The following is a 21,523-nucleotide window of genomic DNA, read 5'->3' as shown; positions in this document are numbered from 1 at the left end:
ACACTGATAGCATCACCGCAGGAGAAATGCCAGCACAGGCATCCAGTATCCGTAGTTTCAGGTGCTGCACATCTCGTATCTTCACACCATAGACAATTGCCTTCAGAAGACCCCAAAGAGAAAAGTCTAAGGGGGTCAGATCGGGAGACCTTGGGGGCCATTCAACTGGCCCACGACGACCAATCCACTTTCCAGGAAACTGTTTATCTAGGAATGCTCGGACCTGGCACCCATAATGTGGTGGTGCACCATCTTGCTGGAAAAACTCAGGGAACGTGCCAGCTTCAGTGCATAAAGAGGGAAACACATCATCATGTAGCAATTTCAAATATCCAGTGGCCTTGAGGTTTCCATTGATGAAGAATGGACCCACTATCGTTGTACCATTCACATAAAAGTTTGCCTCATCACTGAAGAAAATCTTCTGCGTGAACTGAGCGTCCTGTTCCAATTTTTGTTTTGCCCATTCTGCAAATTCTGTGCGCCGATCTGGGTCATCCTCGTTGAGATGCTGCAGTAGCTGGAGTTTGTAAGGGTGCCATTTGTGAGTAGCTAATATCCGCCGAAGGGCTGTTCGACTAATGCCACTCTCCAGTGACATGCGGCGAGTGCTACGCTGTGGGCTCTTGCTGAATGACGCTAGGACAGCCACTGATGTTTCTTCATTAGTGACAGTTTTCTTGCGTCCACACTTTGGCAAATACAACACTGAACCAGTTTCACGAAACTTAGCAAGCAGTTTCATCTATTTAATCTAAAAAGGACAATACAAGACAGTCAAAGTCACTGCAGTTTAGATCATGTTTATTGTATCAGTGCATGTCCAGTATTAATAAAAAAACAAAACCACAGCATCAGTACAAAAGGAAAACTACAGTATTGGGTTGAAACTCATAGCACATCACACTGTCCCACTCTCAGACAGCTAACATGGTAGCCATGTCTGATCAGTCACATTGCATACGAGTCATCTGCTTCTTTATTAAAGCTTCAAGTGACCTGCTTTACACTCTCCTCTCAGACAAGTGCTCTGACTCGAGTTACAGTGTGGCGCACGAAGTGCAAGAGCAAAAGAGGTTAAAATAGGATTTGAGGTGTGTGAAGTCTAAACTGTCAATGAAATCTTGTGACCGGGACAACAGTCGCAGCCCTAAAAAAAACTTAAAAGGAAACAAAAAAACCTTGAAAGTGCTTCACAAAATCACTCAATCAAGATTTTCTGAGTGCAAAGGTGAGAGATCAGCAGAGAATGTAAGGAATTAAAAACTTGGTTTCACACATATGTGTACAAAACAATCTTAATCTTTAAATACATTCAAAATAAAATAAAATAAAAAACATCCTCTGATAATGGAACCAGACTAAAATCTGATTGTAAGATGTGTAATCTGATCCATTAGAAGTAGTCATCATCATCAGTCTAAACCTGTAGCCAATAAAAATAGATTATTTTTATTATTAATAATAACTGAATCGTACAAACAAAAAAAGACAAACAGTGGTAACAAAGCTTGGTTCAGTAAAGCAGGAGTGAACACCGTTGTCAAAGCTGAGAATGTCACAGCTACGATCACGGAATCGTGAATAACACAGTAACTAAAGAGTAAAAATAAAAACGGTTAAATGGGACCTATCCTTATTTTCTATCGGTCGTGTATCATAGTGTTTATACTACTATCCAATTACAGTGATCATATTAAATGTGCATCAAAAAATGAGGTAAATGTATATAAAACTAATCTTTATGAGAGGCAATCATTTTGCCAACTCCTGACATCAGCTTGGCACAGATTTCCTTGTATGGTGATTAGGAGGCGGGGTTTATGAGCACTGGCTTCTGTGTGGAAGCCAGGCGAGGGGAAGCCAATCAGAAGAAAGAGGGCTTCTTCAAACAGCAGGTGAACTTAGCAGCTGTGTCAGGGTCCATTTATGTTCCTCGCCCTTGTGAACAACGCCGAGCTTTGATGTCGTTTTGGCCAGTGCTACACCGCTTAACTTATGTAACCTCGTGCAGCAGCTGCCACAGATTACACAGAGGGAGATGTTACAGCAGGTTGAAAGGGAGAAAAGAAATCTTCTGATTTCTTTGGTTCTGGTTTTGACTTCTTACCAGCACTGACATGGACTTTTTGTCTGAGTAGCGACACCTATCGTTCAGGAGAATACTGTAGCGAGTCCTTGCACCCTCGGCGCTGGTGTAACTGGTACAGAGCTGTGGCGATGTCACTGCACATACAGTGGCCAATGCTTCGAGAGTGTGATGTCAGTTTTAACGAAATACTCATTTATAGTCTCACAATACGAATATGTAGCTAGAAATAAGCATAATAACAGGTCCCTGTCTAATTACTCAGTTACTTGAGTCACATGAGACAACAACTGTGGCAAGAAGTTTTGTTTTTTTTTAGAAAACCTGCCTTTACTACAAACTCTACTTGAGCCTCCATTAGGAGAGAGGTAGGGAGTACAAATACTGCACAACCACGTACGGTAGCACAGATACAGCCAAGGAGTGCAGGCTGGAAATCAGGGGTCTTGTAGATAAAATATATCATCTTACAGTTCACCACAAATGACACAGTAATTTTTAGGCATTTCTCAATATCACAAAACAAATTAGGCACTGAGTTTTGAGCGATGATGCGATTAGCATCGATGGCTCCGTCTTACACAATCGTAAACCCAATGTGATGTCATTGGTCCAAGTTTGGGATTAGGGTGCATGCTTACAGGAGTTTTTGTGTGCTGCTGAATGAAAGGAGCTGGTGCCATATCGCTCTGAGAAACCGTTCAGCTAAGCACATAGCATCATGGGTGACCAGCTGCTATGCCTCTTTTTCAGTCAGGGCGTCCCTATGGAGTCAGGCCACACAGGGAGGAGCTTCAGGGAGGGGAGCAATTCCCCTGAGGAATCAGCCTATAGGAAGCTGGATGTCGTTTCCTCATGTGCTCATTCACAGGTCTTCTTCAGGACAGAGGGAGTGGCGTCCGTAAAGGTCCTACTAATCACAGACAAGAAGACAACTGACTGGTTGGTTTGCATTTTTTAAAAAAACATCTAATCTGCTGTTTGTTCTTCATGCGTCTTACCTCATAGGGTGGGGAGGCCAGTTTGGCTGCACTGGTGTGGGCACTGCAGAGCTGGGGCTCATCAGCATAGCGCTGTAGATGTTGGCTGCCACCACCAGGATGCAGAGGAGGATAGGCCCGATAATAGCCCCCTCCAGACCCAGATAGTACGCACCACCTGCCACCGCCAGGCCTGTCAAATATGGGTGTCCACCTCTGAGACAAAGACAAAAGAAATGGTTTAAAACACAGTGGAAAGGCTGGCAGGCAGCTACTGTATCAGTGCACACATGTGATGCAGCCGAAGGCTAAAACAGGCTAAAAAGTTAGCTTTCCCCAAACCGCAGCCGTGGTCAGAAGTTTATATACACCCATCAAGGTTAGTTTGAGCTTTTATCCATTCCACAACCAGTTTTGATGTGTGTTTGAGGGTCACTGTCCTGTTGAAACAAACCACTGTGTCCAACGATTGATTTGAGGTGAAGAATTTAGAGATCCTCCTTCATTATTCCAGCCACTTTGTGCAATGTACTAGTACCACTAGCAGCAGAGCAGCCCTGGAGCATGACAGCTGGTACAGCCTTCTTAGGTTTGTAAGCCTCGCTTTCACTCACTACAAACATACCTCTTGTCATTGTGGACAAAAACTCACTCTTTGATACGTCTCACCATCAAACTTTTCTCTAGAAGATTTGGCGTGTCCATGTGAGCAGCTGAAAATTTCAGTTGAACTTGAAGACGTCAATTTTTGAGCACTTCTTTCTTGGTCGTCATCCTCTCAGTTCATGGTAAAACTGGCTTCTCTGTGGAAAGTGACGCTGGTGTGCCTCCAGTTTCCTACAGGCTTCAACCTTGATAGGTCCTGGATTGTTCTCAAACATCCTAACCATTTTCCTCTCATCTGAGGGTGGCAGCTCGGGACTTCCTCCAGACCCTGGCAAACTGGTGACACATCTGAATAACTTGTACTTAGCTAGAACTACTTAAACTGATGATCTTAGAATCTGCAGGTGTTCGGAAATAGCTCCAAGAGACCTTCACAACTAGTGTAAATCTATAATTCTCCTACTTAGATCTTCATTGAATTTTTGGGATGTTCCCATTTGGTCAATCCAATGAGTGCTGTCAGTCAAATCCTTTTTAAGCTGGTAAAGAGAAACTGCCAGATGTACTCAATCATAATAACTAATGAGAAATTAATAGGCCTTGGCCTTATCAAGTTACAAGACATTGTAGAATCTTCAGCACTGCTTATTAAAAGATTTGAGTTGATGTATGCATTTGAGTGTGTATGTAAACTGTATGTAAAGATAGTAGGGCTTGAAGCTCGAAGACAGGAGCATTATCTGTCCACAACAGGGAGTTTATGAAACAGAGGCAAACAGAGACGCTGTTTATAGACTCGTACAACTGTACAGTTTTCTTTCAAACCCACATTAGGCCAGCAAGCGGACTTGTATGTATTATGTTAACAGTCACAGGTGGTTTGGTGCGATTTGTTTGTCAGATGTCCCAGTGCCATAAAGAGAAGCTCAAATAAGCTGGTCACGCATACATACCCTGATATATCAGAGTAGATGGCTGTATCCACAAAATATGTTGGGAGCAGGTGGCAGATGAGCAGCAGCAGGGCCTTGACACCTTCACCCTGCGCCAACCACAGGTCACACACTGCCGGCACAGCTGCCCAATAGGTCCCCAGGAACGGCACGGCACCCAGGATGGCAGCCAGAGCTTCAGGCCAGGAAAGAGGGATTCAGAGAGTGACAAAACACTGAGTGTGGCTTGGCAGGTGCGAACATAACGACAGCACAATCTGCTGCGGACACGCTGACTCACCAGAAGGAATGAAGACGATGTTGATGCCAAAGATAGTGTGAGTGAGCCAAGTGTAGAGGCCGTAGAATCCGGCCATTTTCAGAGAGGCGTCAAACACTCCTCTTCAAAACAAACACAAATATGGTCAAAAATAATCTCGCCAAGGTACAAATTTAGATTCTGTAGCTTTTACGCATGCGACTACCTGATGGCCTCTTCAACAGACTGGCCGATGATGTTACTGGAGGGTCCCGGCTGAGAGAGAGGAGTTAAGCTGATCACCCATTTAACCGGTTTGTAGTATTCTCCACTGGAGCTCAGCAGGTAGAAGAGAGTAGTCAGGAAAATCACCTACAGGAAGGAGTAAAAATGGCAGCTGTGCTAAATATAAGACTATCTGATTAGCTTTTTAAATCTTTAAGAGTAAATGTGGCAGGTCTACTTTATTAAAATAAGACAGAAAGAGCAACACCATTAAATATACACAGTTAACAATGCTCAGTAAAGTCCTGTATTGTGGTTGAGGAACAGATGACATGTCCAAGCCCCACCTCGGTCACTGTGGAGTTGACACGCTTCCAGGATGCGTGTTTGGCTCTAATGTCAGCTCACTATTTTAGTCCAGTGAATGTTTCCTGGCCTCAGTCTCCTCTAACTTTACAAAGATCAAAATCACCTTAAAGGTCCATGGCCATTCCAGACTACTGCTCATTTGTGCTGGCATTATTTATTGAGGAGAAAAAACTCAAGGCCAGTGTCATCAATTTAAACTGATCTCAGGTTATGGATCATGTTTTTGTTTTTTTTTTTGTTTTTTTTACACGACCTGGCAAAATACTTATTTAAGAAGATGTTTCAGTGGAATGAATGCCTTGTTAAGTTAGCTAATGATAGCGCCTCCTTGAGGTGCCCCGGGTGGGTCATCTACTAAAAGGAAGGTCGGCGATTTGATCCCAGGCTCCTCAAGTATGCATTTCAAAATGACTCTGGACAAGATACTAAATACCAGATTGCCCCTAGTGCATCCATCAGTGTGAGTGTGTGCTTAATATGAAGGAGTTTAAATGTACCACAACAGTTTAAACAATGCTTAAAAGAAGCACTGCCTCCATTGCAGAAAGCACAGCAAACAAGCACACACCACTGACACGTGTTAGTAAGCATTATTTATAAATCAACCTAAGCACACAGTTGGGAATGATCTTTAGCTAAACATAAGTCTGAGAACATTTTTATGGACGAGTCTGCAGGACATTATTCGGCCTCAGATTTCTATAAATCTATTAGAATATTTTTGAGAAACACTTGCAGTTAAGCTGAACACTTTCTGCTTACTTTTGTGCATTACAAAAGAATAATGATAATCAATTTTGCAAACAGTTGGACTTTATAAAATGGAGAAAACGACGTGGCTGTGATCAGCGTTTCATACCAAACTCAGTGCAAAGTTGAGGAGCGCCGTGCCGCTGTGGAACAAGACGGTGAGGAGAGTGGTCGTGGTGGAGATGAGGAGGCCAACGTTCCTGCTCATTACAACCCACAAAGACTCCAGGATCTGCAAAATGACGAGGCAACAATAAACACACCATCCACAGGAAACTGTACTTCTATCTAAGACGCACACAGTTGTAAATTTGCAAATGCTGCTAGTGGGGCAGTGCTGGCATGGTGCTCTCATGGCTGATGTCCTGATCTAAGAAAACAAAATGGTCTTGGACTGCAGAGGTGGGATCTTATCACGGTATCATGCTGGAATTCAGAGCTCCTGAGAGCGACCCATCCTTTCACAGACGTTTGTAGAAGCGGTCTGCATGCATTGGTGCTTGATTTTATGCACCTGTGGCCATGGAAGTGATTGAAACACTTGGCATTATAGTGTACGTTACATACGTTCATACTTACAGACAGTAGTGTCTCGATATTTTCCTGCAGAAAGGAAGCAATGTCCTTCCAGTCCAGGATGTCCCCCAGCCAGCTGTTCTGTCTGTGAGTCATCTTATTCCCACGATGCCGTCCAGAGTGGGTTACATTCTGAAAAATGTGACCATAGTATTTTATGTAAAACTGAAGAATACTGAAGAACAGACTTTGGGAGACATTAAACACAAAACTCTGACACTACCTTCACAAACCAGGAGTGATACAGTCGGTCCCAAAGTTCTAAAACTTGCTTCTCAATCACTGCAGTTTGGTTCACCTTATCTCCTAAAATCTTATGAAGCTGCACACACAAAGGAAACAGATTGGTCACATTCCTCGCTGTCTGGCTGTATTCCATTATTATCAGTGAAAATTACTGTCCTGACCTTTTGTGTTATCCATTCTCTCCCATGCTGGTAGACATTAGTAGCAGCTGAATTTAGAGCTTTCTGGACCACGCGGGCTTCTGGAAGGAGGCTAACAGAGGACAAAGTAAGGTTGTTTTAGCAAATGAGAGGAAAGTCTAAAAATAAACACAGAAAAACAGAGTGGACTGTCCTACTTGGCCCATTCTGGATGGTTAGATACGGTCTCATTGATGAGGTTACTGGTTACGTCGATGATGTGAGCACTTTCGTGATGAACCTACAAAGATTAATGTTTATTTTTTTTATCCATCATCAGTGCAAATGATGTGAAGTCAGGTTAAAAAACCCAAAAACCTACCATAGCAGTGAGCAGCAGAGCCATGAGCAGGGTCCCTGTGACCAAGAGGAAGATGATGAAGATACTGATGATTTTATCCAGAGATCGCTCCAGCCACACAACCATCTGGGTGCACAGATAAAAAGGAGAGGAGGGCAAAGACAGGGAGAAGGGGGGGGATAATAGGAAGATGGCAAAATAGACTCATCAGTACAACTTTAAAGGAGGTAAAAACATGCACATGGAGAAACCTGTGTCCTTATCACTTGTGAAAAGTCATTTTAGACGTAAAAAGTCCTCACAGAGGACAATAACAGCATATCTGTACTCATACAATGCATGCACCCATTCTTGCACTGAAGCATTAAATCATGCAAGTGGCTTTTTGGGTTGTTGGTTTAACGACAAACAGACATGACATCACTTTCAAAGTGAGCTCTCTGTTCTCGACTCAGGTTTCTCAATGCGCCAAAACTGCATTAAAATCAAAGCTCTGTTAGCAGAACTCTCTCTTTTTGCACTAAGGCCATGGCGTAATGGTTTATTATATTGATGGTGACATGACATGGCATTTTCTGCAAAGAGTCTGTGTAAAACCTTAGGTGAGTGAATCTACAGCGAGTCTTATACCTTCCTCTTTAACATCTAGCTTACCTGAAAGAAGAACAGCAAACAGTTGTTTAACAAAAAAATGGAAACACCACTTCAAAAAGATTTTAATACTGAAAGAAGTAATTAAATTAAAGAAGTTGGGTAATATTGAGCAGCGAGAGGTTTAGAAGAGGTTTCAGTCACTATCACAACAGGGAGCATGAGACCTCTAAAAAGTTATACACAGGCCGCACAACGACAAACACTACATTTCCAATGCAGCACATCGGCACTGTATTAAAAATATAAACTACATCATCAGAAATGACTGAACTGAATCAATACCTGTGATAATTCTAAATAAAAGACACTCTAGTTCATAAATAACAGCCAGAATCAGAGTATAAAGTGCCTTGAGGCAACTTGTGTGATTTGGCGCTATATAAATAAAACCGAACTGAATTGAATAGATTGTAAACACTTTAAATTTGTACTGAGGTCAAGACAGAAAGCAAGTCTTTTTCCAACCATAGTTATTGTGACCTGGTGGCCTTCAGATGCAGAATGCAGGCTTGTAGGTACATTGAGGTCAACGGGAGCTACAGCCATTCTGTATATAGTTCAAATTGAGAACTACAGAGAGAGTTTGTGGTCTCATCAATAGTTTCAAGCCTTATTAAAATACAAACAAAACAAAAAAACAAAACAAAACAAAAAAAAGCAGAATGTTGTATGTTGTACAATATGGTCAAATGTAAGAGTAAAACAGATGACAAAAAAGGGTTTGAAATTTGGTCCTGGCTGCTGACTGGGCATGTAGTTTCCACAAAAATCTCAATTTGAGCCAAGCCTCTTTTCTGATGTCTTACTTTAAAACTAAAAGAACAACAACAACAAAGACCAAACAATGAGTGACAGCCCAGTGCTAATCTCCATCTTTTATATACAGTCTATGGTAATAACCAGCTCCACAAAGCCAAATGGTTCAAAGGTGGCAAATATATTCACTAAGTTTAGTTCCTCACATTGAATAACCGTGTTTCCATTGTTTTGTCCAGTCCCTTAGCCACACCTAAAAAATAAAAAAATTAAAATTTCCAGGAAAAAAAAAAAAGGAAACACCCCCCCCCATTTAACACTACTCTTTGAGGCAGCTCGCACACATACACACACACACACACACACACACACACACACATACACACTCAAGACAAACTCAGGTCAAAGCAGAGAAGATACAGTCTGGGCTGAGGGATTATTGAGTGCAACACCCCGGCTGTAGCTCACTGTCAAAATAAAAGCTGGAAAGAAGCAAGAGGACAGATGTTTAGACAGGATGGCAGAGGTGATGACAGTGGATGGGTAAAATGCCAGTCCAAGCCGCTACAAGGTGTGCTCACGCTGTCACACACACCCGCACATAAATACAAGTTATTTATTTATTTGCCCTTGTTTTCTCAATGTCTCTCACACACAAGCCCACTTTCTCTCAGTCTCGCTCTCTCAGCACTCTGCTCCTCCAAATCATTACCTGCTTGTTAAGCCAATGCCAGAGCTTGGGGAGGAGACAAAGAGACATTGGGAAAATTATTATTGGAAAGAGTTTTGCAGCAGTCATCACATGTACCCGTGCAACAAGAATACAAGCTCTGTGTGGGTACAGGCTCTGAGGGGTCAGAGCGGTGTACTACAAAGAGGAATTCATGTGTTAGCAAGGTATGTTGAGACTATAGCCAGAGGTTTCAGAAGGGCAGCTCTCGTTTTAAAGCTATTTTCAGAAGTTTTTGTCTAACATCATCTCCAAGTGATACGGTTTCACTTCTTTTCCAAACAAGTTGCCCTAAGAGTGATATAGATTATCAGCTGACATGCAATCTGTTAAGCTGTACATAACAGCACTGAACAAAGTCTAGCAGTTAAGTTACAGCAGTGCAAACGGTACAGCTGTGGTCAGTTTACATACAATCACAGGTCATTTGGGGCTTTTAATGATTTCTTTGAACTCAGTTGTTTGTATTTATTTTGGCTCTTCTCTAATCCACTAAGGGTCAAAATATATACATAAATCTCCACTATTATTTTGTTTAAATGTCTCTTAGCAAGTCAACCAAATGCTTCCGGTAGCCATCGACAAGCTTTAGGCATAATTCCTGGAGCAGACCCAGCCTTTCAGCATAGTCCATGAATATTCAAAGGGTTGATGTCGGGGCTTTGGGAAGGCCATTCAAGAAGCTCAATGCTAGCCTACTTTATCTATTCTAACACCAGTTTCGATATGTGTTTGGGATCATTGTCCTGTTGGAACTACCAACTGTGTTCAAGTTTCAACCTTCTATCTGTTCATTTAAGATCAAGTTTAAGAATCTTCTCTGTAATGTACCTTATGCCACTGGCAGCAAAACAGGCCCAGAGCATGATGCTACCACTACTATGCTTGACACTCAGTACAGTGTTCCTCATGTTTATACTTCTAGTCATTGTGGCCCAAAAGTTCAATCTTTATCTTGCTCGACCATAAACTTTTCTCCAGAGGGCATTTGGCTTATCTGTTTGAGCAGCTGCAAACTTCAGAGGAGCTTGAATGTGTTGATTTTAAAGCAGGGGTTTCTTTCTTGGTCAACACCCTCTCAATCCACTGCGATGTAAAATTCACTTCACTGTGGACAGTGATGTTGGTGTTCCAACAGTTTCCAGTTCTTGAGCCTCGGTGGTTCTCGGGTTGGGCTCCTTTGAGTTTCCTATTGGTCTGAGGTCAATCAAATGAGTCCTGCCAAGCAAATCCTTTTTGTGCTGGCAAAGAGAAACTACCAGCTGTAGTCAATAATTAATGAGGAGTTAATAGGCCTTGGCCCTGTCAGATTAAAAGGCACTGTAGAACCTTCGGGACCACTTGAGTATGTGTATACATTTGGGCGTGTATGTATATGTTCCAGACTATTTGGATGAGAGAAAATCTAAAATAAGTTCAAACTCATGCTCCCATTTCTTTTTTTCCTTAAAGTCATTAAACATATATGGTCTACAATAATACAAGTCTGGAAAAAGAACAGCTCAAAAAAATCGTTAAAAGTCCAAATTTACTATGACGTTTATGCCTGTGATGAATGTAAACTGACAACAACTGTACATGTTGTGTTTTCACAGGAATTCCCAGGCACTGAACTTGTGTAAATGCTACGTTTTACACTACTGCGATAGCAGTCTACTGGAATTTATTACAGAGGTTATTCAATTAAGAAAATTTATTTAATTCAATTTGGTCAATAACAAAAGTTATCTAATTACAGTGTCAAACCTGAATGCACTTCATAATGAAACGCATCATGATTCTAATTTGTAGATCTCTACATTAAATAGCAGCACCAGGAGTGGACTGAGTGGTAAAATAAATATAGTAATTTATTAATTTATGCGATTATATTTTTCTGCTGAATTGTTCCATCTTGAGTTATTGGCAGCACCAGTATAGCTGTTGCAGTCCATTTTGTGCTAAACAGGAGTCAAATGATGCTCCCACCACCAACTCCCACTTTTATGTAAGCGAGGACAGAGCCTGTCACAGAAACCATAACATTAAAATTGGAAATACCCGTCAGGTTTGAATGAGGTTTTAGGTTTCATGGGACCAACTAATGCATGAAAACAAAAAAGTCAAACTCTGCGGAAGCTGCTTCGTAGTACACCCCTCAGGAAGTGGCAGGCAAGATACACTAACTACAGTGAGTGTGGACTGGCAATACAAGTGGGATGCAAATCAATGTGATTACAAAGACAGAACACAAATACATCCCAAAACTGTGAGGGCAAGGCAGAAAAGTGTATAAGATTACAGCAATGACATCATTATTTATAAAACCTGAGAAATGTAAACCATGTAGCACTAATCCTGTCACTCACTCTAATATGTCGGCAAAAAATTCTGCTCTGCATTGCTTTGTTTTTTGAGATTTTTAGTCTATATTGAGAGATTTGGAGATATTTTGCCTCTAAATTTTGATTGGAAACAAAACAACTGCATACTTACACATCCAGCAGATATGGGGCAACAACATCACTGATGCATGAGTATTTTCTTGCCCACCTGGTGATGCGGGCATCAGGCTAATATTCACTCTCCTTTTAGCTCTGTTTTTTAATGAACTGATTTTAAAGTGTTTCTCAGCTAAGTGCTAATTTTGTCTGTCTACCATTTGGTGCTGGGCAGTTTAGCGCACACTTGGTTTAATACAGCTTTTTGCTAAAAATAGCTTCCAGCTGTTGCCGTAAACGACACTGATGAGATTGTTGCAACTGGGTCAAAACTAAAAGGCTGAAAAACAAAAACAGCAGCTAAAATCCTCTGTTAAAGGTAAAGGAAACTAAAAAGCCCCCGTTTTTGGCAATTTAATATGAATTTACCAATTTCATTTTAATAAATTTAGGACCTGGCAGATCTTTACACTGGCTAAATTTAGACATTAAAAATGAAACTAACATATGTAATATGACTGATAACAACAGAGCATTTTGAGACTTTCAGTTTTCCTGAGATATTTTGATAAGTAATTTGTTATCAAGCAGTTGCAGATAAAGTGTGTCTGGATGGGGAAGTATAAAGTCAAAGGCAGAGGAAATAAGGACATCAGCTTCACAGGCAGCTCTTACATTACCTTAGTGTCGATACGTAGGAGGAACTGAGCCAGGCCTTTGATTGGTCCAGGGAGCAGTGCCTCTTCACGCTCACGTCCAAACTTCTCTAGCACCGTCCACCACGAGGTAAGAGTCCTCTCTGCAAAGCTCTTCATACCAAACCGGACCACCAGCTTCTTCAGAACCCACACTAGATCAGTGAGCCAACATGCACATGAGTAAAATCCGACTGACGAGGAGTAACTGAAAGTGTGCACATATCTGTTTGTATGTCTGTGTGTGTGTTACCGGCCACAGGAATAGGGAGCAGTTGTAGTATCCACAGGTTGAGCCAGACCTGCACCAAGACAATAGCCCAGACCAGCAGAATAAAGTAAATATCACTGGCTCTGTGGGAGCTTTTCTCTCTCTGGAAGAGGCCGGGCAATGTACGAGAGCTCCCAGCGAACCCGGGAAACCCAGGAGTGGAAGGCACGGGACCCACAGACTGCACACCATCTATGAGCGGATGAGGGAAAGCAGACAGAGGAAGCACAGAAGAGGAAGAGAAAGAAAGAACAAAGCAGTTGAGTTTCAGCCGCTGTGGCTAAATTGGTAAAGCCAAAGCAGCTACAGTAAAAAAAGAAATAAAGAATGTAAAACTGAAATTGCATATCTTGGGTTTTAAAACTTGACATTTTTCTGACCAATTAGCAATGCTCTGAACATTTATCGAACAGTATGTTCAGAGGTCTGATTCCCTCTGTTCAATCTGCCAGTTCTCTCATTTCATAAACCTTACAGCCCAGATATCTGGGACATCTGTATGATCTTCTTTAATAGACTGAATACAATGCAGCTAGCTTACCTGTGGAGGAGCTTCCACTGAGTTCAGTTTTGGGTTGAAGGTTGCTACAGGAGATTGCCATGTAAATAGTGTTAGCAGCAAATGACAGCACCTGCCCTGAAAGCTCACCTGGGGAGATCAAGAGAGACTGAATATAACGAAACACAAAGGCAGGCAGAGCGGAGGATGCACAGTAGGAAAGATCAAAGCTGGTCTGATGAGCGTAGCCCAACCAGTCACCTCAAGTCACTTATATTTCACGTAAAGCTAGGCTTAGGCAAATGTGGCTAAATGCAACTTAATCTAAGCACATCATAGACTTGTGCTCATTTGACCATATTTATTACCTAGTTAATGGTGAGTAAAGGTATCTCATTGTGGTAAATGTCAATGTATGTCAGTGTATAGGTGTGATAGTATATTTTCACCTGTGCCAGGGACAGGTGGTTTCTCTTGGTAGCCCACGATGAGAAGCCCAACCACAACCACAAATATGGGGACTCTCCATGAGCCAGTCAGAGACACTAAAACAGATAGAGGAATTGTATAAGTGGAAGAAGATGGATGAGTTACGGATGGATACATTTAACTAGATTGAGAGAAAGCTGTTGTAGTTAAACTGCAGGACGACATTACTGGCTTAACAGGTATATTCCTTGTCAAGCATGACTCTGCTAGTCTTGCCTGATGAGCTGAACCATATTCATAAACAAATATGACATACAATGTTGACTGTTGCTATGAAAGCACTTTTAAAAACTTCAAAGCAGAAAACATTTTCTCACATGTGCCCAGAAACCTCCTTTTAAGGCAGAACTTCTTAACCAGCTTTCAGTCACTTTTTAAAACTTCACGCCTGAAGCTCAGAGCAAGTGTTAAGTGTGCTAAAAATACTTTCGACATCCTCATCTTACTCTGCGTGCCCTCTGTTTCAAAGACAAGTGGATTTGTACAGGCAGCAACTTATTGACCACATCTAGAAGAAATCTCCTGCAGTCCAAAGAGGCAGCTTGTATGGCTGGCTGTGGGCGCTGTCCACACTCACCGATGTAGAAGAGCAGGACAGCCCAGACAGGAAGTGCCAGAGTCCTCAGGTACCGCTCAGTTTGAGGACTCCACTTAAAACAAACCGCCAGCAAGTATCCAAACACGACAGTCCCCACCTGTGACGAAATAAAACAAAGATGCACAATAATGAAACAGAGGGTATTTTAATTAAATATACTGAGACTTCTATTCTCTTCCATTGCATCATAATCATCATTTGATGCTGAACCTTTAAACTTCATGAGTCTTAAAAAGTATAATTGAACAGTTTTTGTGATAATCACTTTGTGTTGATGTTTTTTCTTCCTAAACTCATCCAGTTTTACAAACGCTCTGCTCCTGTTGAGCAGTGAGCACTTAAGACTACACTACAAGTTTAATCGACTGCTCATAAAGATCTCAACTTGTGTCGCTCCTCACAAAGACATGCCTTGATGTAATTTAATATAGTGTCCTCCATCCTATTTATAAACACAGGCCCTCTGTCAGCTGAACTCCGCATTCAGAGAAAGAAGAACATTTAATGCAATTTGGATGAGGTGGACGGGTTCTGGCCCCTGGAGCTGTTTGGGAATGAGGTACAGATCGATCAGATGCTGGAACTGCAGGAAATTAGATCAACTTACATAAAAGTTTGCACACATATTCCAAGAAACACATTTTCTGTTTAGGTTAATCGAATAAGTCTTTATTAGAGACACACTGCAGCAGCCAGTCAACTTTAATCCCCCAATTATTCTTTATCAACTATTGCCTATTGCTAAATGGCATTTATGACAACATGATAATAACATTTATACATTTGTACAGTCAACATTTTAATTCTGAGTTCATTTTAATCAGACACACAAAACGGGATTAAGTAGGAATGAAATTCACAATTACTGTTATTACTCCCTCTGTAGATAATTTTCTGTGCAAATAACGTGATGTGAGCTTTTCATATTTGATTTTTTTTTACCCAACCAACAATCAAAAGACTACTAGTTTGTTATCGTAAGATTACTAGTTTACTATAGTAAGACCCACACAATCAGGCGAGTAATAAAATCATTGACGTTTAAAGTATAACTTTTAACATTCTGTCCCAGATAATATTTAAAATATGTGCCACAGTTTACACAGAGCTGACCTAACAGCACCCACTCTGACGGACAGAGGGGCCCTTTGTCATTCTGTCAGAGAGAGGATTGTCACTCTACTGTCACTCACCCACATAAAGTGGAAACAGTCCAGCGCGTTCCCGATGACCCCACAGACGTGCCCGAGGATCACCTGCATACCGATGACACTCCAGAAAAGGTAGAGGAAGTAAACCAGCGGTGCCCCCGCCCCGATAACCAGGAGTATCGTGAGCTTCTCCAGAACTACCCTACCCATCGCCTCCACCCCGTAGTTGAGACACCACACCGGGACCAGCAGCGTCCCCACCACTATGGGCGTCCCGCTGTCCTGCAGGCCGATGAGCCATGAACGGCCGAGACGAGCCAGGGAGTATTTGAAGGGGTGGAGGAAGGTGCCGCAGAGCACAGCCCAGAGCAGCGGGCGGAGGAAGGCCTCGAGGATGAAATAGACCAGGACAGCTGCCCCGCAGCAGATAGCCACAAATATCATCGCCCCGGTGTTGTAGAAGGCCTGTTTTATGTTCTTGTCAAACTTCAGGGAGGAGGGCTGGGTTAGCAGTTGGCTCATCATCCCGACAGCCGGCTGGAAGCTCTCCGAGAAAGAAACAAAGTGAGGCTGCCCAGCGTGAGGACTCTCTGGGGGAGAGACAGCGGCGGGATCCGGCGCCGAATCCTCCTCGTCTGCCATGTTCCCAGTTTCAGCTCCGCCAGCCCGTCCAACTGATCCACCGCGTGAGGGAGGAAAACAATGACGTAGCAACATCGAATGCCCAAAGGCCTCATGGGCAATGAAGTGTCGGTGATGTCGCGCGTTCCTTCCTGTTTTCTTTTTCTTTTCTTTTTTTAACTTACCAATTTTCTTCCGGTTTATTTTTTATTATTGTTTTATTAATGTTACAAGGTGATGTTATAAAGTACTTAATTCAAGCAGCAATACACATCATAGCTATTTAAAATATATAAATAAAAATAATTACATTACATTGTTAAACAAAGTGTCTTTAAGACAATTAGAGTCATGATGATCAGGTTTTCTGAAATTCCGAGATCCTTTTTTAAACATTTGTTTTTTAAATGGTACGGTAAGTTGACTTCAAGTTGACACCACACTAGCTTACACTTCCACTGGGTTTGAATCTCATGGCTGTGTGGGGTCTTTCTGTTCAAAAGCTGCATATTCTCCCTGTGCCCTACAGCTTCTTCCCATGGCAGGCATGCATGTTAGGTTAACTGGTAAGAAAAACAAAACAAAACAACCACGCATAAATATACAATGGTTTTTATATGAATACCATTGCATTTGTACATTCATTTACTTTTTTATGAGAATTTCTACAACCCCTTTATTTTTCCCACTGCCCATTTCATGTGCTTGAAAAGCAGGTGGTGTGTAAAAGGTGGTGTGTTTTTTGTTGGTTTGTTATTTTCTGCGCTTTCTTGTGTATTTTATCTTCTGCCCAGCCTCTCACGAGTGTGAATGTATGAGTAATTTGTACATTTTATCAGGCTGCACATCATACTACACGTAGCCACTGCTCAAAATCTAATTATGTTACATTCTATTAAAGTCATGCCCTTTGGCTTTATACTTCCAGAGTGAGAAGGCAATCTCTGCATTCACTACAGCGTCTGTATTTTGTATAGACTGTGTTCTTAGCAATAAGCACAGCAGCGACAGATGTTTCAGTGGGAGACATCTTAACATATTCAACCATTTTTAATACACTTCAAAAGCTACAATAGCAACCCAGGGGAAAAAAATATTACTTCATATAAGAGCAAAATGTTTCTGTTAACCGTGTTATTGCTTGAACAGGCAATAGTAGTAACTCTTCTCATCAGTCTTGCTGTAAGTCACAGTGTCACAGTACTGATAAACAAAGCAGTTACTGTGGTTGAGGAAGTGAGATGATGAAATCAGACAAGGATGTAAAAAAAAAGTATACGAAAATCTTTTACATAGTAGATGCACCGGGTTGTTCCTGAAACCCTGCAGTCCATATTTCTAACACCAGCAAACAACATTTTTATTTTATTTTTTTAAGGCTGAGATCCACAGAAACGTAGCAGGGTGAGGAGACGGGAAGCATTTGTGAGAGCTGTTTTATTTTCCTTTCATCCTCAGAAACCCGTTGTTTTGGCAAAGTTTGACATTATTCACCAGTGCACGGTGGGTGTCTGAAACCATTCCCAGATTTTCCAGTGCATGCAGGGTTTCAAAGTCTTGTGAGATGTATTTGTTGGAATGGAGTCCTCATATTTTTATATAACTGGAAGCTATCGTTAACACTGAAAATGACTGGCCTATTTTAAACTACTACTACTACTCTGCCCTCTTGTCTAATACTCAGATCAGCACATATCACCTCTAGAGTGTTGCTTTAATACTTCAAGATGCTGTGTGAGTTATGAATATATAGTCTTTCATGTTCAATATATCTAACACAGTCTGTGCAAAGAGGGCACTTGTATGTGGCATCAGATTTAAACTTTTTTTTATTGCTGCTTCATCCTCTCTCTGCTGTGCTGTGCTGTGCTTCGTTATGGCGTCCCCATCAGCAGGTAGAAGGTGAGAGCTACTATGAGCAGTAAGCAGAGGGGAGAATTAAATGTCTGATAAGCTGTGGAGGGCATGAAGATGTCCACGTACTTATAGATGCTGATCATGTGCTCGCTGACTGGAGGACTGTCAATGTCGTGCCTCGTGATGGAACCTGTTGGACAGGTAAGATGAAGGAGATGTCACGGGCAAGGGCTAAAAAAATGGGCAGTGTAATCTGACGCTAAAGACTCATCGCTCACCTTGAATAGCAGGTCCCCATGCAAACAGGTAGTACCACGAGAGGTGTAAGTCCACAAGCGTTTCCTCTCGTGGGACGTATAATGGTCGCTTGAAACGGCAGGTGACGCGGTTGTTCTCAAATATGCCCTCTTCGTCTCGAGCCGGATTCCTCTTGATCTCCTTGGCCCACTGGCCGACGTTGTAGAAGTGATGTATCCGCACGCGCCCGTTATCATCGTGCACACAGGCCATAACATCGTCTCCTCCCTAAGGAGACAAAGAGTGTTATTTCCAAAATGTGCATAAATTTAGTTCTTGAAAAAACTGACCATTATGATACAGTCAAGGTAAAATATACACTTCCAGGCCAGTTCATTAAAAAAAAAAATACCCATGAGCCAGTCACATGGCTCAGTGCATTTAAGCATTTAAACATTTAAGATATTAAGATGACCTTCTGAAGTCCAAAATGAACATCAGAATTGGGAAGAAAAGTGATTTAAGTGACTTTGAACTTGGTTGCTGGTGCCAGACAGACTAATCTGAGTATTTCAGAAACTGCTGATCGGCTGGGATTTTCCCCATGTAAACATCTCTATGTTTTCCAAAGAATTCCTTGTAAAAGAAAATATCCAGTGAGCAGCCATTCTTGAGATTGTTGCTGAATATATTTATCCCTTTATTGGCACACTGTACCTATCCTCTGATGGCTGCCTCCAGCAAGATAACACAACATGTCTTAAAGCTCAAATTGTGTCAAACTGGGTTCTTGAAAATGACAACGAGTTCACTGTACTTAAAGGGCCTCCATAGTCACCAGATCTCAATCTAATGGAGCTCCTTTGGGATATGGTGAATTGGAGATTTCCATCACAGATGTTCATCTGAGAAATCTGCAGCAACTGTGATGCATGCATGCATGCATCATGCTTTTAGTCTTCGCAAAAAGTTACATAAATGTTGCTCCAGGACTGTGGTTGCAACGTATCAGTCGCACTGTTGTGATGTCAATGTTTTGACCTGGGGGAAAAAACAGCACAAGCTTTGCCTCATTGGATTAAATTGTGAAAGGGTTTACTTTAACCCAAACAATGTTTTTATTAAACAAACTGGCTAATAAATTAATATATGTTTTTTTAAGTTTTGAAACATTGACACAGAGAGTTTATTGTGGAGACCTGCTGAGTCACTGAATTTCATATTTAATTGGTTCAATCTCTTACAGTCAAAAAAATTCTTATCCATGAGTTTGACGTGGGACTGCTAATTCTTCTGTACCCTGAAGCGATAAAACAAAAAAATCATAATTATATGCAGCCCAAAAGATACAAACACATGGTTTGCTGTCCCAAATAAGACACAAGACCTGTGTAACTTTTAGCAGTCAGAGATGTTGCAGAGCTGCTCACCATTTTCTTATCAGATGAGAAACCTACAGCCACCCAGCCATCCGTATCTGCGCTCAGCTCAAACTCCACATCTGTCCCGATGCGACGATAACTCAGAAAGTAGTCACACGTCTCTGCATCGCACCCCGGCTTCCCGTACCTGAGTGCAGATAAATAAATGCAAATGCTCACAGTCATTCACTAGAGATAAGATCTCAGCTGGGCAGACAGAGCTCATCTAAACAAATGAGGACACTTTTTAAAAGAAACTGAATCCAGGTTACAAAGAAGAAAGATTAGCTTGCTGAGCGTTCCCATGTTTAGCTCTGGCTCTCTGACGTCAGGAGCATCTGGGATGAAGGACCCCCAGGGATTACAGTAACACTCGAGCTCTTTTTAGAGAAAGACAGAGGTGGATCTCTAACCTTATGCAGCCCTTTGTTACTCCACAGTCGCTGACTTTGATCTTGGCAAAGGGGTCAACTGGGGGTGCTGTGGGGAATGGGTAACCTGCGAAACACAGCAAATAAGTAAATAAATAACGTGAATTTTGTTGATTACACACTAAATAGCTGATACATGTATTCAGTGATGAAGGCCAACTGAGGAGAGGCCATCTGCACTCTGTGTGTGGGTGAGGAGAAGGAAGGGGTGGGCAGCTACCATCGGGGTGCTGGCCTGGGTGCTGAAAGGCCTCATATTGAGGTGACAGGTTGGATGCAAGACAACACTGGCACATATTAACCTTTGTCCTGCCCGTGCTAGGCCCTGTGTGCTTGTGTGTGGAAAAAAAGCATGCAAACAAAACCACTAGCTGCTCATCTTTAGTGGACTGAGTGACATCCTCACCATCATCGGACAGATATCTGGACTCCAGAAACTCGGAGGCGAAGGTGCTGTAGGAGTCCTTGTGAGGCTCTTGGTGTCCAGGCTCTCCGTGCTCTCCGTGGCCAGTCCGGAGTGCTCCCTCATCGGTGGGGCTCGGCGCGACCCCCCACCATCCAGCGTGGATCAGCAGCACCGAAAGCTGCACAAGCCTCCGCAGGAAAATCATGACCAACAAAAAAGGGAACGCTGGTAAAACAATAAATACAAAAAACAAAAACGGTTAAACCGATCTGGAAGAAAACTGGATGTCCATCACTGTTTGAATTTCTGCATCTTCGCAGGTTTCCTTGCAGCGTCACAAAACCGTCTCCTCATCCTGTTTATTCGCAGGGATGCGAGGGGACACCGCGTCTGATTAGGAGGCTAATCCAGCTCTAAATTACCCAGATTCGTAATCTTACCATCGAATTCAGCTACACGCCCATAATCCTCTTTGAAACCGCAGTCCTGATGGCTTCTAGAGCTCATTAATCTTTTCATAGGCTATTTTTCGGTGTTGGGCCGGATGAATGGTATCGCCCAGCCGCCCTCTCCTCTCGTCTCCTCAGTCAATCACAGTAACGTCCAATGAGCAGACGCTACGTGCTGCTGTCACCATCGATCAATTGGAGATTGAACAACGTTTCCACAACAGCTGACACAGTATTTCACATGTTTGGAGTATAAGATGATGCAATGTAAAATAATTAGCCTGTAGAGTAAGATTTTATTGCCTCGGCTGCAATCGGAATTTTAG

At 42.1% G+C, this 21,523-nt stretch overlaps 2 protein-coding genes across 4 annotated transcripts; both read right to left on the bottom strand.

Moving 5' to 3' along the window:
• Positions 1–794: 794 nt before the first annotated feature.
• On the bottom strand, positions 795–16,492 carry tmem245 (transmembrane protein 245). Of its 2 annotated transcripts, none has more exons than XM_085366589.1 (17): positions 15,818–16,492; positions 14,604–14,721; positions 13,987–14,082; positions 13,580–13,687; positions 13,021–13,230; positions 12,753–12,922; positions 7,534–7,638; positions 7,370–7,452; positions 7,194–7,284; positions 7,010–7,108; positions 6,790–6,918; positions 6,320–6,442; positions 5,093–5,238; positions 4,909–5,009; positions 4,629–4,803; positions 3,091–3,285; positions 795–3,002 (listed from the first exon to the last, which is right to left on the bottom strand). In XM_085366589.1, the coding sequence occupies exons 1-17, from the start codon at positions 16,490–16,492 to the stop codon at positions 2,951–2,953; spliced, it is 2,676 nt and encodes an 891-aa protein (XP_085222715.1). In that variant the 3' UTR covers positions 795–2,950. The 2 variants fall into 2 exon arrangements, with proteins under 2 accessions (XP_085222715.1, XP_085222716.1); XM_085366590.1 differs by having other exon boundaries at positions 795–2,999.
• A 1,778-nt stretch (positions 16,493–18,270) lies between these two features.
• On the bottom strand, positions 18,271–21,267 carry frrs1l (ferric-chelate reductase 1-like). 2 transcript variants are annotated; one of them, XM_085365688.1, is made up of 6 exons: positions 21,189–21,267; positions 20,749–20,973; positions 20,325–20,409; positions 19,921–20,059; positions 18,532–18,778; positions 18,271–18,443 (listed from the first exon to the last, which is right to left on the bottom strand). In XM_085365688.1, the coding sequence occupies exons 1-6, from the start codon at positions 21,265–21,267 to the stop codon at positions 18,271–18,273; spliced, it is 948 nt and encodes a 315-aa protein (XP_085221814.1). The 2 variants fall into 2 exon arrangements, with proteins under 2 accessions (XP_085221814.1, XP_085221815.1); XM_085365689.1 differs by lacking the exon at positions 21,189–21,267 and having other exon boundaries at positions 20,325–20,411; positions 20,739–20,953.
• Between the last annotated feature and the right edge of the window lie 256 nt (positions 21,268–21,523).

Source organism: Diplotaxodon limnothrissa, linkage group LG11 (genome assembly GCF_057381915.1).
Source record: "Diplotaxodon limnothrissa isolate DT_005_m linkage group LG11, D_limnothrissa_male_GT1.1, whole genome shotgun sequence".
In the NCBI taxonomy this organism is placed as follows: domain Eukaryota; kingdom Metazoa; phylum Chordata; class Actinopteri; order Cichliformes; family Cichlidae; genus Diplotaxodon; species Diplotaxodon limnothrissa.
The sequence above is the reverse complement of the archived record's forward strand: the minus strand, read 5'-3'. Positions and strand labels throughout refer to the sequence as shown.